This window comes from Rattus rattus, chromosome X (assembly GCF_011064425.1).
Source record: "Rattus rattus isolate New Zealand chromosome X, Rrattus_CSIRO_v1, whole genome shotgun sequence".
In the NCBI taxonomy this organism is placed as follows: domain Eukaryota; kingdom Metazoa; phylum Chordata; class Mammalia; order Rodentia; family Muridae; genus Rattus; species Rattus rattus.
The window spans coordinates 24,568,031-24,585,202 of NC_046172.1; the positions used below are offsets into that span (position 1 = coordinate 24,568,031).

General features: G+C 42.7%; 1 protein-coding gene across 1 annotated transcript in view; it reads right to left on the reverse strand.

The window, feature by feature from the left end:
• Ca5b (carbonic anhydrase 5B) overlaps nucleotides 1–17,172 on the reverse strand; it is a 35,808-nt gene that overhangs the window by 4,065 nt on the left and 14,571 nt on the right. The window contains 4 exon segments of the mRNA XM_032890350.1: nucleotides 5,988–6,143; nucleotides 7,153–7,215; nucleotides 9,537–9,632; nucleotides 11,117–11,235. Coding sequence (XP_032746241.1) covers nucleotides 5,988–6,143; nucleotides 7,153–7,215; nucleotides 9,537–9,632; nucleotides 11,117–11,235 — 434 coding nt within the window.

A 17,172-nucleotide genomic window follows, 5' to 3' on the forward strand; every position in this document is an offset into this window, starting at 1 on the left:
ACGTAGTCTTATAAACTACTTGGATTCCTTCAGACCTCCAGTTTTCGTTCCTAGTTAAAAGAGCCCCATTCATTTTGCACTATGAAAGGATTTCCCTGTGCTGATTTTTATGGTGCTTTCCTGGTTTACAGAAGCCCGACAAAGGGTGGCTTCTCTTCTGCAGTGCTGAAGGTTAATGTGGGGGCCTCGTGTGTGCTCGGTAAGCAGTTTACCGCTTAGCTGTATCCCCGGCTCCAACTGTGCTATTTTTGTACACATTCCTGTATAAAGTTTGAATGCTAAATCCTTTTACCACCCAGCATCGCCCTTACCACACTTTATGGAATGCCCTGTCCTTTGTCCTCACTGAGCTGAGATGCCCTCTTCATCATAAAGTAAATTCTCTTATAGGCCGGACACAGTTTTGAACTTACTACTTTCTTCTTGCCAAGGCTACTTTTTCTCTGTCAGCTGGACTGGGCATTGCAGATAGCTGGCTAACTGATTTCTGAGTGTGTCTGTGAGGGTGCTTCCCTGAAGAGATTTGCACTGGGAGGCTGAGTGAAGCAGATGGTTTTCTTCTAGGAGAGGGTATCAGCCACTGTGGAGAGCCTGAATAGCCCCCAAAAGTAGAGGGCTCACTTTTTCTCTCTGCTGACTGGTTTTGCGGTTTGTTTTTGAGAATCTTAAAAAGCCTAGGCTGGCCTGGAACTGTCATGTAACTGAAGGTGGCCTTGAATACCTAATCTTCTGGTGGCTACCTCCCAAGCTCTGGTGTTTACAGGCTGAACCACCACACCTGGTTTGTGTGGAATTAGAGAACCTACTGGTTTGGATTAAGTTCCTGCCTGAGGTTCCAATACCAACATAAAAATTAAGAGGCAGGAGCTGGGGGGGGGGTGGCTCCTCAGCACAAGCACTTGAGAGACAGAGGCAAGCAGAACTCTGGAAGTTGAGACCAGCCTGGTCAGCAGGGGCTACATACATACATACATACATACATACATACATACATACATACATACTTACAGCCTACATACATAAAGAGACCCTGTTTCAGCACAAGAAAGAAAGATGGAGTTGGAGTCCTACTAGACTGATATTTCACCAAGAGGAAACTAAACTGTTTATCTGACTTCCTGAGGAATAGAGATTAGTGAAATTTAACAGCTAAATCCCAAAAAGGCCATTTCAATTGGTGTCGTGATAAACATTCCTCTGCCGTAATCCTGTCACAAGAAAGGGATAACTTGATGCTTTTTGGTTGTGGCTTATTTCCTGATTGTTCTGTCTCCTTTTCTATGTGTTACAAGCCCCACCATGTCTGGCTTGAACTGCTTTTGACCCGAGCCAGCATCCATCTGCCTCTGCCCTGGGAGCTCCGAGTTCTCAGCCCTTAAAGCCCAGATCAGAACACACCACTGGCTTTCCAGCTTTAAGGCCTTCGAGCTCTCACCTCTTGGGTACACTTCAGTCTGGAGACAGCAAACCAGCTCTGTCAGCTCCATAATCACAGGAGCACAAGAAGCCTGGCTCAAGAGAAGCCATTTTAATTCATCCCTATTTCTCCCCTCCTCCTTCTTGTCCTCTCTCCTACTCTTCCTCTTCCTTTCTCCTTTTCTCTCTCTCCACTCTGTCTCTCTCTCTCTTTGTCTCACTATCTCCCATTGGCTATGCATCTCTGTGTCTAAACACACTTTTTCTTGATTTTTTTTTTGTTATTTCTATGCCAGTACCAGGGCATTTAGTTTTTGAAGCTTTATAACTTTGTGAAACTAATCACTCCTTTGCTCTTTTAGAAATCTCCCTGGCTATTTATGCATATTTTGGACTCAGATTTTTATGTCTGGGGGCTGGAGAGATGGAGCGGTAGTTAATGGTGCTTGCTATTCTTACAGAAGATCCGAGTTTGGTTCTCAGGACCCACTCTAAGCAACTCATAACAGCCTCTAATTCGGCTGTAGCTGACACCCTCTGCCTGGTTTCTGGGAGCACCCACACACATGAGTGTGTGCATATACACAATTAAAAACAGAATAAAATGTTGAAGAGATGGCCCAGTGGTTAAGAGAACTTGCTGCTCTTGCAGAGAACCTGAGCTCAGTTCCCGGCACCCACATTGAGGCTCTTAACCATCCCTAAGCCCAGTTTCAAGGGATCTAACACTTTCTTCCCGTCTCCCTGGACACTAGGCTCAGATGAGATATACTCACATGCATGGAGGCAAACATTCGTATATATAAAATAAAAATAAACACAACTAAACCTTTTTTAAATATTTTTTTAAGATTTATTCATTTATTATATATAAATACACCATTGCTGTCTTCAGACACACTAGAAGAGGTCATCAGGTCCCATCACAGATGGTTGTGAGCCACCATGTGGTTGCTGGGAATTGAACTCAGGACCTCTGGAAGAGCAGTCAGTGCTCTTAACCACTGAGCCATCTCTCCAGCCCCAGAAGTAAACCTTTTAAAAGTGATTTATTTACTTTAAATCCTATTGACGTACTTATAGGAGCTAAATTAAATTATGGAGAATAAACAATTCATGGAAAATACAACAATTTTAGAAAAAAACTGGCATCTTTATGATGTCTCTCTAGCCAGTAATAGAGTATGAATTTAATTAAGTCTTCTTCAGTGTCCCGGAAGATTTAAGTTTTATTGTTAACACTTCTTGTGTTAAACAACTCAAAGGTATTTTATAGTTTTATTCTGATCATATCTAGGCCTTCCTTCCATTATATTTTTGTATCATTATATCTTTGACATATATTTAATATATATTTTATTTCTATGCATTAGTATTATATATAACCCACCAATTGCTAAATTACCTTATTTTGTGCTATTTTCTAAACTGATTTCCTCATTAATTTTATTTTCTGATCTGATCATATTGGAAATTTCTATAACATTTTTTTCATTGTGGTTTTTGAAACAGGGATTGAAGGCATGTGCCACTTCACCCAGCTCTATAACATATTTTTTAGGAGGGGAAAGTTGGTACATTGCTCAGCCTGCTTTTGAATAGCTAGCCTCAAGTAATTCTTCTGCCTGAGCCTTCTAAGTAGCTAAGACTGTAGGCATGCATAGCACATAGCTAATTCTAGAATATAATTTAATATACCATTTAATATGGTGATAGTCATTTCCAGTGGGCCTGGTGTTATGTACCTATAGTCCCATCATTTTGGAGATAAAGGTGGGAAGATTAAGAGTTCCAAGTTGTGGGGCAGGAGACCATGAGAGGTAACCTGGTTCCTGGTTGAGCTAAGGCTAGGAGTCCCAGAGACCCTGGTAGGACTTTGCCTGCTCCCAGAAACTAGGCCCCTGTCACTAACTGCAGCCCCCCCCATAGATTTGTGGCCATTAGTCACATAAGGGCAACACCCCAAGCCTTTCCACATGTGGATGAAGCATCCCTAAAGGTCATATAGGCTCAAGACAGAGATCTCCATGCTAATGAGGTACCTGGAGGTCTGGAGGACTTACCCAATAAGCTTCCCTTCCCAGACATGCCTCCCCACAAAAGGTATTTAACCTCAGGCCCACTTTCCACCATGGCAATAAATGATTTGGAATCAAGGACTGTCTCCTTCCATCAGGATGTGCAGTGGGGGAGCCATGGAGAAGGCCTTTGCCTACAGAGCCACTGTTTAATTTCCCATAGATGTCCTCTTTGCACTCTCAGTCACAAGTCACCAAACCAAGCCTGCAGCCTGCTGTCAAGCCAAGGACTCTCCTGGTGGGAGCAGCCAGAGGGAGTGCTCCCCTTCCCACACTCACACCCGCCTCCCTCAGGCCCCAGGCTAGATCCAGCCCTCCTGCCCAGGTTCTGTTCTCAGCTCTCTGCGACTTCTAGTGGCACCTGAGTGTCCTTGAGCCTGGGAACCCCAGGGCCCTAGCCTCTTCTCTGGCTCTGGGATGCCCCCCACCGCCCCACCCTCGGCTGTCCCCATTTCAGATTGTGCTTCCCTATCCCTGGAGCGGTGTCCTGGGGCTTCCCTATGGCCCAACACTTGTCCAGCATGGAGTAAGTGCAGTCAAACTTCTCTCATCCCACCTGGCCTAGTGGCCAGGCCCTATGGTAGAGTAGACTCCGGACCCACAACCCTACAGCAGTCATCTTTAACTACACAGTGAGTTGGAGGACATATGAGACCAAAAAAAAAAAGCACTTCCAGATTAAACACAATTATTGGTATTCTGTATCCTTGAGTTTACACATAAATATTAGAAAAATACTGTTGGCACTCAGGAGGGAGAAGCAGGAGGACATTGTAATTTCAAGGCCAGTTTGGTCTAATAGTGAATTCTAAGTCAGCCTGGAAACTGCTTCTATTAAACGTGTACTGATATTTTTCTTGTCATTATTCCCTAACCAATATAGTAAGAAAATTATTTACATAGCATTTACACTGTAGGGCAATATAATCTTTTAAAAAAAGTAATATAGATGTGATTTAAAGTGTATTGGAAGATGTATAAAATATAGATCTGATTTAAAGATGTGTGTAGTCTATATGCAAATTTTAAAGTCTTATGCAGTGCCATGTAAGGTCCTTGAGCAGCTGCATGCTTTGTATATTTGTGGTTCTGAAACAAGTCTTCCGCAGCAACCAATGGATGACTATATTTACTTTTGAAAATATACTAATTTGACTTTTTTGTTTATGAAAGTGTGGGGTGTGTGTGTGTGTGTGTGTGTGTGTGTGTGTGTGTGTGTGTGTGTGTGTGTGTGTGGTGTGTGCCTATGAAGGCCAGAAGGGCCAAGGAGGGCGTGGGATCCCCTGGAGCTGAAGTTAGGGGTGGCTCTGTGCACTACTGAGTGCTTGGATCTGAACACCCGTCTTCTGGAAGAGCAAGTGCTCCTAACAGCTGGGCCACCTCCCTAGCTCCTGTATATACTTTTGAATAAAGATCATTTGGCCATGTTAAAGTCTCTATTCCTCTGTATTTTATTAAAACTTATTAAGGACAAAATAGAGCTGGGCAGTGGTGATGCACACCTTTCATCCCAGCTTTCTAGAGGCAGGGGCAGAGGTAGGGAGAGCTCTGTAAGTTTGAGGACCAGCCTGGCCTACATAGCAAGTTCCAGGACAACCAGGGCTACACAGAGAAACCTTGTTTCCGAAAACCAAAAAGAAAACAGCAATGAACAGTTACAAGCATCCTTCTGCTTCTGCTCTAGAGCTGGGTTCTGTTTCTAATGTTCTATTTCACCTTTCTTTATCCTTATGTATCTATCAGTCTAAAGTTTACTTTGCTAGGAGCAATAGTGTATTGTCAGTTAGCTTGCCTTCAAAAACAGAGCTTAGAAGTTTTGTTTTCTTGTGTAAGCGCTTTGAAATCAATATGCATCCCACTATATAGCAAGTATGAGAAAATATTAGGAACTATCTGTTTGGAGCAGGGGTTGCTGGGAGTTGAACTGGGACTAAGGTAGATTCCAAGCCCATGAGTAAATATTATTCCACTTCAATCGTAAACTAAACAAGACTGCGTTATAGGTATAGTAATTGTCACTTCAACCATCTCTCTAAGGAAATATTAGACCATAGGTTTATTACTTATTATGAAGAAATATTAAAATTTCCTCACAGTCATTATTAGAGTCTCTCTATCCTCTGCCTTCACCTGGGTCTTTATTTTAAATAGAGATTCACAGTTACTGAGGAAGCACACAATTCCTAAGCAAATATAGAAGCAAATAGCATATGTCCTTCTACGCTTTAATTCTTTTTCTTGACTAAGACTGGGAATATAGTCCCAAATGCTTGCCTCGTGTGTGCAAACCCCTGAGTTCAATCCCCATCACCACAAAACAATAAAGCAAGCACACAAACCGTTCATGCAAAGTTCCAGGCCAGCCTAGGTTACATGAGCCCTACTTCTCCCAAAAGAAACAAGCAAGCAAACAAGAAAGGATGATGTGATGACTCGAGCCCAGCTTGAACAGGCAGATTACCACTCCTCAGACGGAAAATGTACAGGGAATACCTGATTGTGGTCGACCTCAACTGGCTGCTTCTTAATGATCCAGGTAACAGACTCTGAGAGGGGAGGCGTAGTGAGAGATCCAGAGTAGGTCCAGTAATCTGGGCAAGTAGGCATCAGACAGGAAGGGTCAAATGATCCAAATTTCACCAGGGTATCCTGTCCAAAAGAAGGATTTTCTGAGTTATTGGATATGGTGAAAGACTTGGTTATCAGGCAGTGAATCTCCTGGAGTATCCAGGGACCAAAAAATGGTCCAGGAGAGGTTAAGGGGAGGTTAAGATTAAGGGGAGGTTAAGACAATTTCTGAAACAATCATCAAGACTTAACACAAAACACACCGTGTATTTCTGACAGTTTTCTCTAGGAAAACAGAAAAGGTTCTTCAATTCTCTTGGGGGGTGTTAGGTAGTGGCTGTTCATAAACAGACAGGCTTCTCTGCTTCAAGAGAGACGAATACAAATTTGTCCTTTTTAAAACTAGTACAGAGCTAGGTGTGGCTCGTAGGAGACAGCTTGCCTGGCATGCTCAAACCCTGAATCGCCTGCACCGCAGTGAAAGAGAAAGGGAGGGAGAAAGGAAGGCAAGAAGGAAGTAAATGCCAGAAGCCTGGACAAAGGAGAAGGAAAGAAAGAGGGAGACAGGAAGAGAGGGAGGGAGAGGACCAAAGGCAGAGAACAGAGGCCTGCTGTAGTGATACCCGGGAAGCAGCCCCTATGGGATTCTGAATATTGAAGAATTCATCTGGGGAGCTGGACTAAGGATCTGGAATTCTCCACTCCTGGACAAGTCACGTCTCTGTGAATGTTTTTCTCCCTGCCTACTGGTGGGAGGTAGCTAGAGGAAAGAAGGTTGCTCTGAGTGTTCCTACAAAGACGCAGAAGGAGCTGGTATCAGGAGCAGAGTGGGTGCCTCAGTCAGCAACTGCTCAGCAGACCCAGAAAGCTCCACTAATGCAACTCTTCTATGATCAGGCAGGGTTTTAACACAGTAATCACCACCAATACACCACCACCATACACCACCACCTGCACCAGCTCTCCCGCGCCACTGTTGAAAGAGACCCACAAAGAGTCCATTTAATTTGTCTTCCTGCTTCAAAGTGTGTTGTCTACTCCAAGATTCAAACATAAAACATACTTCAGGCGATGTAAGGGGGGAAATTACCTTGTGCTTAATTGATGGCAAAGTGTCCACCAATTTCTGCAGTTCTTTATGATGTTTACCTAGCTAAAAGAAAAAAGAAGAACTGTTATACACAATGGCCACTCACTGTAGAAATCCAAACAGAATTCGAATCAAAATTAACCACCTGGTGGTTACATATAAACAAACCACGGGACAAAAACTAGACTCCGGCTGGTAATTACAAATATTATAGACATCACTAAATTAAATTAGGCACAGAACACGATGAACAGGCTGTTTGCTGACAAGAGCAGCGTGTCTAGAAAAAAGCGTCTCCTGCTCCCATTAAGTATCACCTTACACTGATTTTTTTTTTTTTAGTGTTTTCAAATTTATTTTTATTTTATGTTCATCCTTGTTTTGCCTGCATGTATGTGTGTGTGAGGGGGTCAGAAGCTCTGGAGCTGGAGTTACAGACAGGTGTGAGCTGCCACATGGGTGCTGGGAATCGAACCTAGGACCTCTAGAAGACCAACCCCACCTCCAAGATACGGTCTTACCTTGTAGCCTGGGCTGGTCTCGAACTCTTGATCCTCCTGCCTCAACTTCACTTGCCTGACGTGGCTTGTGTCTACTGTGCTTGGCTGTGTATTTTTTTAAAGGTTGATTTTCTTTTTCTATGTATGTGTGTATGTGTAGGGATATATACATGTGTGGGCAGATGTTCACGGAGGTCAGAAGAGGATGCTAAAGCCACTGAAGCTGGAGTTCCAGGCAGCCGTGAGTAGCCTGATACCCATGCTGGGAACTAAGATTCAGGCTCTTCTACAAGATCAGCAAGCACTTTAAACTGCTGAGCCATCTCTCTAGCCCCTGGACTACATTTATAAACCATTTGAAATATATTCATAAGAGTTTTTTATTTTAATGACTGTTTATTTTTACCATATACATGGAAAACATGCATGCACACTTAAGAGTTTCATTCTGCAGTCCTGGCTGGCCTCAAATTCACAGAGATCCACCTACATGTGCCTCCTAAGTACTGAAATTAAAGGAGTGTGCTATCATACATGGCCTGGTACTAATAATCTTTTAAAAATACTAATTATATATAATAATAATATAATAATAATATAATAATATATAATAATAATAATATAATTATATATAATAATAAATTTTATTGTGATTTTCCATACATATATGTATATCATATTCTTTAATAATATCCATTCCTCTTTCCCCTCCCTCCCTTCTCCTCTTCCTCTTTCCTATTGATCTCAATGTTCTTTTTTGAGACAGATTCTCTGTTTTGCCCTGGATGGTCTGGAATTGGCTCTGTAGAGCAGGCTGTCTTTGAACTCACCTGCCTCTGCCTCTGCCTCTGCCTCCCAAGTGCTGGGATTAAAGGCATGTGCCACTATACCTAGCCCAATGTTCTTTGTTGAAAAAGATTTATTTATTTCATTATTTTGGTTTTTATTTTTAGTGTGTGTGTGTGTGTGTGTGTGTGTGTGTGCGCGCGCACGCACACACACGTGCATGTGAGAGAGAATGTGTGTATGTGTGTGTGTGAGAGAGAGAATGTGTGTGTATGAGAAAGAGAGAGAGAAAGAATGTGTGTGTGTGTCTGTGAAAGAGAGAGAGAGAGAATGTGTATATGTGTGTGAGAGAGAGAATGTGTGTGTATGAGAAAGAGAGAGAGAAAGAATGTGTGTGTGTGTGTGAAAGAGAGAGAGAGAGAATGTGTATATGTGTGTGAGAGAGAGAATGTGTGTATGAGAAAGAGAGAGAGAGAAAGAGAGAGAGAATGTGTGTATGTGTGTGTGAGGGAGAGATAAAGAGAGAGAGAATGTGTGTGTATGAGAAAAAGAGAGAGAGAATGTGTGTGTGTGTGTGTGAGAGAGAGAGAGAGAGAGAGAGAGAAGAGAAGAGAAGAGAAGAGAAGAGAAGAGAAGAGAAGAGAAGAGAAGAGACGAGACGAGACGAGACGAGAAGGTTAATGTACATACGAATGAAGGCATTCAATACCCCTGGATGCGGAGTTATAGGCAGTCATAAGTTGGTGGATATGTATGCTGGTAACTGAACTGGGTCCCTATGTGAATAGCAATTATTCTTAACTACAAGCAATCTCTATGATTTTTTTCTTAATTCTAAATTTTTTCAAATAAAAAACTTAGAATGTTTTATCTTTTCAGTGACACAATATGTCATTTGAACTTGGTAAAGATGAGTTTTTGTTTGTTTGTTTGTTTGTTTGTTTGTTTGGGACAGGGTCTCTCTTTACAGTCTTAGATGTCCCAGAACTCATTATGTAGAGCAGGCTGGCCTTGAACTCAGAGATCTGCCTGCCTCTGCCTCCCAAGTGCTGGGATTAAAGGTGCACCACCACATCCAGCTTGATTTTTTGTTTTTACCTTTAAAAATACACCTATCACAGCCAAGCCATTTTCTTCCAGTGCTGCATCCTCAAAACTTTCAAATTTGACTGCATTCCAATGTACCAAGTGCAGCTGAAACAAGAGTAAAAAAAGAAATGGCTTTATACATGACCGTGTAGGATTGGTCCAAAATGACAACCCCATCCAACATGAAACATTTAATCTTGTTTCATCAGCCAAAATAGAGCCACTGAGATGTATATGACAGTCTGGTGTGAACTAAGAACAACATAAAGAATGAGAAGAAGGCTTTGTGGCAAGAAGAGCAATATTACTTTGGAAGAAGAAGGTTTGTTAACGGAGAAAAAATAAAATTCACATAGGAAAGTAACTTTGCAGAGAGGGATCAACATTTCTTCATTCCCATCCTGATTTGCATGAAATACTAATATCCCAAATCCATTTGCATCTAAAGAGAGAAGAAGTTTATATTAAGAGAAATGCACTCTCCCTGTGAAAATTAGATGGGAACTAAAGACAAATTTCTCCTTGGAGGGATGATCACTTAGAATGTTTTCCCTTTTAGCATCACATTTGAAACTAAATTATGGGAAAAGTTGCACGGAGAAATTCTATTTGTTTGTGCTCAGCGTGCATTTCCATAGCAGTCATTCTTCACCACCATTCTCAAACCACGGCTTCATCATCGCCTGGCCTCCTGCAAGTGAGCCCCTGCAAGGCCCTAGTTAGCTACCCCCTCTCCTGAAAAGGAGCCCATCTGTACGTTCTAGTGCTTTGGCCTTTTGATCTCAGAACCTTTTGGCACTTTTCCTGTTTCTCTCTCTCTTTCTTTTGCCATCGCTGTTAGTCACTTAGGCTCCCACTATTTCCCTCTTGGATAAACCCAGCCTTACAGCTCTACAGTAGCTCATGTCTCTAGGAATAATTGCACTTAACTCAGAATTCGGAAAGATTTCAGTTGTAACTTTAAATATTTATTTATTTTATTTTATGTAGATGACTCTTTTGCCTGCATCTATGGCTGTGTACCTTGTATATATGTCTGCTGCCTGTTAGCGCCAGAAAAAAGGCGTCAGATCACCCGGGACTAGAGTTATAAATGGTTGAGGTACCAGGTGCATGTTGGGGAACTGAATTCAGGTCAGAGGACAAGGGCTCTTCCTAACTGCTGACCTATTTCTCCTGCCCCAGAACTCAGTTTTTTTATCTTCTTGTGGTTTATTTCATGTATGCTATTTAGAATGGATATAATTTTTACATGTCTAAGATGGGAAGACTGAAGTATGTCCCCGAACAAGCTAAATTGGATTTAAAGCATTGCCTGAGACTTGCTGATAATTTATTTGAACTAGAAATCTCAGAACAATCCCCCATCTTTCCACATCCATTGCCTTTAGGACCTTTTAAAACCTTTGCTGTTCAACCCAGGTGTGAACACCTTTAATTGCAGCACAGGGGAGGCAGGGGCAGGAGAAATCTCGGTGAGTTCAAAGCCAACTTGGTCTACATAGTGATCTCCAGGACAGCCAAGATTACAAGAATACCCTGTCTCAAAACAAAAGATAAAGAAAAGAATAGAAGGAAAAGAAACATACCTCTGCTGGGTAGCATTTGCTGTCCACAGTGTGCTCGGAGCCCCAAGCATCGATGGCCCCCCAGTGAAAATGAAACTGCTTCAGTCGGTAGTTGTGTTCCAGGGGTCCTCCCTCAATTACTGAAAGACACATCCAGCAATTCAGGGAACACGGGGGAAAAGGTGGGCCTTGCCCTTGAATAATTCGGACTATGTGATATCACATAGATAAAGTTCACTTTACACAGCTTCACTAATTTTTGCTTCTGTAGATTTTGGCCTCAAGTTTTCCACTGTGTGAAATACAATGCAAATTTCTCTTGGTGTATTTACCCAATTCAATTGGAGGAACGTAAACTATGCAGACAAAAGATACTGTAAACATTTACGGTACTCTCTTGGCAGAGAGCATGTTTACCAGCTAAGCCATCTCACCAGCCCCTCTCTTTTTCTTTCTTTATACACTAACACCTTCCTTTTCAACTTTCAGGGTTGTTTGAGACAGGGTCTCATTATGTTGCCCTGGGTGGCCTGGAACTTACTCTGTAGAGCAGGCTGGCCTCAGACTCGAAGAGATCCACCTGCCTCTGCCTCTGAATGCATGGATTAAGGGCAGGCATCACCATGTCTGGCTCTTTTCAACTTTGGGGTTCTTTTTGGTTGTTCGGTTTTGGTTTGGCTAATTTTTTTAGATTAAAAAAGTTGTTTTATGTGAATGGGTGTTTTGCAAATGTCTGTGCACCACTTGTGTTCCCGGTACTTATGGAGGCCAGAAGAGGGTATCAGATCCCTTCAAAATGGAGTTACATATAATTGTGAGCCATCATATAGATGCTATAACAAACCTATTTCCTCTAGAAGAACCAGCGTTCTTACCTGCTGAGCACCCTCCAGCCCCCTCTCCCCAAGATTTGAACATACTAGTGTTTTTCTTTTTCACTTTTGTTGAAATGGAATAGGAAGTTTGCAAGTCAAAACGTACCACCAGGGAAATGTGGCCAAAGAGTACACAGTTCCAGTTAGATAAGTGAGTTACATTTTCAAGACCTACTACACAGCATGGTACCCGTAGTGAGTAGCAGCATCAATTCCAAATGTTGTAAATGAATATATTCTAAATGCTCTCACTACAAATAAATAGCATGTGAGGTGATGGGTATGTTGACTAACTCGATATCCTCATTCAACAATATCTACATATACAAAATACCACACTGTATCTCATAGGCATATATTGCTACTGTCAATAAAATAAGAAACATAATAATTACCACCCAGCTCCCTTCAGATAGAATAAACCACACACCGGGAGCCATCACACCGTTTGCCACAGTCTTTAGTGATGAATAATAAACAAAGGATGTTTTGTTGAAATTATTTTTTTTCTGGGAACCAGTGAAATCAATATAATATAAAAATATTCAATATTGCTACTTATGTCCACAAATAATGGAGTCTGGCAATCCCAAGGACCAAATACACTGATGTATTATGCAGTGGTTAGCTCTGAATCCCACTGGCCTCTCAAAATTTCTCACATGCTTTCTTCCTCAAAAATTGGGGAATGGAGAACTGGGGAATGGAGAACTGGGGGTAGCTGCCAGAAAGTCCCAGATGCCAGGAAAGCAGGATGCTTCCGGGACCCAATGAGGATGCGATTAGCTGAAATAGCCAACAAAGGGGAGGGAGAACTGTAGAGACCATATCCTGAGGTTAGGCAAGGCCCCTGGTTGGCGGATGGGGCTACCCATCCATCTCCAAATTTTTAACCTAGAATTGCTCCTGTCTAAAGGAAATACACGGACAAAGTGTGGAGCAGAGACTGAAGGAAAGGCCATCCAGAGACTGCCCCACCTGGGGATCCAGCCCATCTGTAGACCCCAAACCCAGATACTATTGCAGATGCCAAGAAGTGCATGCTGACAGGAGTCTGATATAGCTGTCTCCTGAGAGGCTCTGCCAGAGCATGTCAAATACAGATGCGGATGCTCACAGCCAACCATCAGACTGAGCATGGGGACCCCAATGGAGGAGTTAGGGAAAGGACTGAAGGAGCTGAAGGGGTTTGCAACCCCATAGGAAGAACAACATGAACCAACCGGAGCCCCCACCCCCAAGAGCTCCCAGGGACTAAACCACCATCCAAAGAGTACATATGGAGGTGGCTCTAGATGCATATGTAGCAGAGGATGCCTTTATCTGGCATCACTGGGAGGAGAGGCCCTTGTTCCTGTGGAGGCTCTATGCCCCAGTGTAGGGGAATGCCAGGGCAGAGAGGTGAGAGTGGGTGGGTGGGGCAACACCCTCATAGATGCAGGGGAAGAGGGGATGGAATGGGGGGGTTGTGGAGGGGAAAGGAGGAAAGATAACATTTGAAATGTAAACAAATAAAACATCCAATTAGCAAAGAGAGAAAGAAGTAAAAACAAAATAAAATTATTAATAAAATTGAAAAAATTTGGTGGTGCCAAGTGTGGTAGGCATGCACCTTTAATCCTAGCACTCAGGAGGCAGAGGCAGGTGGATCTCTGGGAGTCTACATAGCTAAAACCCTGTCTGAAAAAAACATGGGAGGTGTGGGGAAAGACATTTTCATTAAGAAGCAGGTAAAGTTACCAAGGATAAGTTTTCTTTGGAGGGCAGGGGCGAGGTAGTTAGTGACCCAAATCTTTAATTTAATAGGAGCACAATACTATAATGAACTGAAATAAAAACACTCCTCCTAAAAAAGAAAGCAATCGTTTTTTTTCTGGAAATAGGGTTTTATGTAGTAGAGGCTGGCTTGCAACTCACTACATAGCAGAGGATGACCAAGAACTTTTGATCCTTCTGCCCCCACTGCCTAAGTGCTGAGATTCCCCATGTGTGCCAGGCCTGTTTCGGTGACAGGATGACCTACCTGTAATTCCAGCCTAGGAAGGCATAGACAGGAGATCCCCAGAACAAGCTAGCTAGCAAGACTAGCATTAGTAGCAGGCTCTCATTTTAATTGAGAGACCAATCAAAAGGGAGGAAAAATGATTGGGGATGACCTCTGACATCAACCTTAGGCTTCCACATGTACATGTGATACCACGAGTATACAAAAACAAACAAACAACAACAAAATCCCTCACACCATACACATACACAAAACATGGAAATGGGAAAAATAAGTTAAAGCCAGACAAATTCATACAAAAATACACATTTTCATCCTGACTTACAATGAAACTCCCCTGGCCATGATGGGTACACAATCTCACTGGACACCATGCTGGGTGAGTGAAAAAGCTGCCCCCTTGAAGTAGACTTACATATTCTCCTTGGTTGACCTGTTCCTCAAACTCTGCCAGCCTCATTAATTCTCATTGGCTCCATGGCCTGTAGATTTAACCATGTTTTTGATCCCTTGATCCCTGGGCCCAAAGAGGTTTGAGGACCAAAATTATCTCTGGCACTTTGTGTGCTTAGCATCAGATCTATGTCAACTGTACAATCGGGAGAAGCAAGGCAGGGAAGTGTTCTACCACATAATATGATTGGCAGGGTGCACTCTGAAGGAAAAGAAGTGTGAAATGAATTAGTTGTCTACCTGTCACTGAGACCCATGATAGGCAAGGAGTTAGATATGAGGTAACCAAAGAAACAGCAGCTGTATGTTGGGAATTGTGTATCGTGGGTTGGGAAGTAGGAAAGATGGGAGGAAACCAATGATCTGAACCTGCACATTGGGAGCCAACCTCCTATGGTTCTGAATGCCCCTTTGGAGCTAAATATTCTTAAAGCTACAGTTAGGTTCGTCCCCATATATCAGAAACCCAGGCCACAGAAAACAAAGGGACTGGCTTTCCACCTTGCCGGCTTGCTTGTTTGCAATGCCTGGTGAATTTCCTCAGTTGCTAGACGTGCTCACTAGCAAAGAGTCTGCTTACAAGCTCCGGGATTCACACGGGATCACTTGCACTGCGAGTTTTTAGAAAAAGAGTTATTTTTATTGTATGTGGATGAGTGTGTTGCCTGCATGTATGGATGTAAAGCACATGAGTACTTGCTGCCCATGGAGTTCAGAGGAGGGTGTCAGATGCTTTGAAACTGGAGTTACGGGTGGTTGAGAATCACCATGGAGGTGCTAGGAACTGAACCCAGATCTTCTGGAAAGGCAGTAAGTACTCAATGAGCCATAGCTCCAGTCACACGTGGTGGTTTTGATGCTCCCTTTTAAGAGGATCATGGGAAGAAATACCCTAAAAGGGAGATCTGGCCTATCATGATTTGAGAGGGGACTAATTGTCACCTTACTTATATGACTATGGCACCCACCTCATAAATATTGATTAAAACGTCTTTAAAATTCAGTGTAGTGCTGGTACCCGACCTTCAGTCCATCTTGGTTTGCCTCATTCTCTTCTGAGTGTACGGCTTGCTTTACTTCACTTAAATAAGCTTCTGCTTGAACTGTCTACATTTCACCTGAATTCTTTCCTTTTCAAAGACAAGAACCAAGGAGAAGCCTTACCCAGCAGCATCATTTGCCACCTGTGCTGTCAACCTATAACTTGATGGCCAGTCATCCCCATCCCTGGGTATTCATACAGTTGTATGATCCCCTCCCCTGGGTGTTAACTGAGACTCACCACATGTTTCTAAATAAGGAATTGACAGGATGTCTCTTTGGGGATTGGGTTATAAAAAAGACTGCCTGTCATCCTGCCTGCCCTCCCTGACTTTTCTCATATGCTTGTTTGCAAAGCTTGATGGAGCCCCCTGCCACGTGATAAGTGGTCCTATGAGAAAGTCTTCAGGACAAGAAAATGAGGTGGTCTCGAGCTATCGCCATTTGAGTGAGTTTGCAAAAGAATCCTTTGCCTAAGGAACCTTGAGATGAAAATGGAGATATAATGATACGTGCTTACAGCCTTGTGAGAAAATCAGGTGCAGAGCACTCAGCTAAGCTGTGTCCAGATTTTTAGTCGGTGTGCATGGTATATACAACTCTCCCCTAACCAGCCCCTGCCATACCTATTAACTTGCCCCGATACCACCTCCTGCCTATAACTGACACACACTACAAACATCACACAGTCTCACACCTCTGTTAACGTGGAGATCCCCTATGTGTCACCTCTTCCAGGAGATATATATGTATATATATATATGTATATGTATATGTATATATGTATATATATGTGTATATGTGTGTGTGTGTGTGTGTATGTGTGTGTCACAGCTCTTACTTCTATACAGTAGCAGCACCCCTTTCACTGTACTATAAACTCCTTAAGACAGGAGTCAAACCTTCTTCCTGTTTCTCTTTTGAGTGCCTGGATAACTTTGACCCGTGCTGAAGCCCTTGTAGGAGAAGAGACATTCTCAAGAAAAACACTTGTGCACTCCCCTTCAGTCAGTTTGGAAGGCCTAGAATGGGATCTGTTATTAAATCTCTCTCTCTCTCTCTCTCTCTCTCTCTCTCTCTCTCTCTCTCTCTCTCTCTCTCTCTCTCTCTCTCATACACACACACACACACACACACACACACACACACACAAACTTGACTCAAATTTAAATAAAAACTGTCTCCATAGCTTCTTCAACAAATGGGGCTGGGAAAATATCCGCACACAGAAGAATGGAAGTAGATCCCTTTTACCTTGTATAAACGTCAACAACACAGCAGGCATGGTGGTGCATGCCTATAATCTTAGCACTCACGAGTTTAAAACAGAAGAATCAGGAATTCAAGGCTATGCGAGACCCTACCTCAAACAAATAAGCACTCTTGCCCCCAAATGAACTCTAAATAAATCAAAAGTAGCAATATAAGACCTTAAGGGGCTGGAGAGATGGCTCAGTGGTTAAGAGTACTGACTGCTCCTCCAGAGGACCAAGGTTTGATTCCCAGTACCTATATGGTGGTTCACGACCATCTGTAACTCCACTTCCAGATCTGATGCCCTCTTAGGACCTGTGTAGGCACTGAATTCACACATTACAGAGACATAGGCTGAACACCCATACACATAAAATAATAAATTTTAAATTAAAATGTCCTTGAAAAGGGAGAGGGAGAGAGAGAGGAGAGAAAGAGAGAGCGAAGAA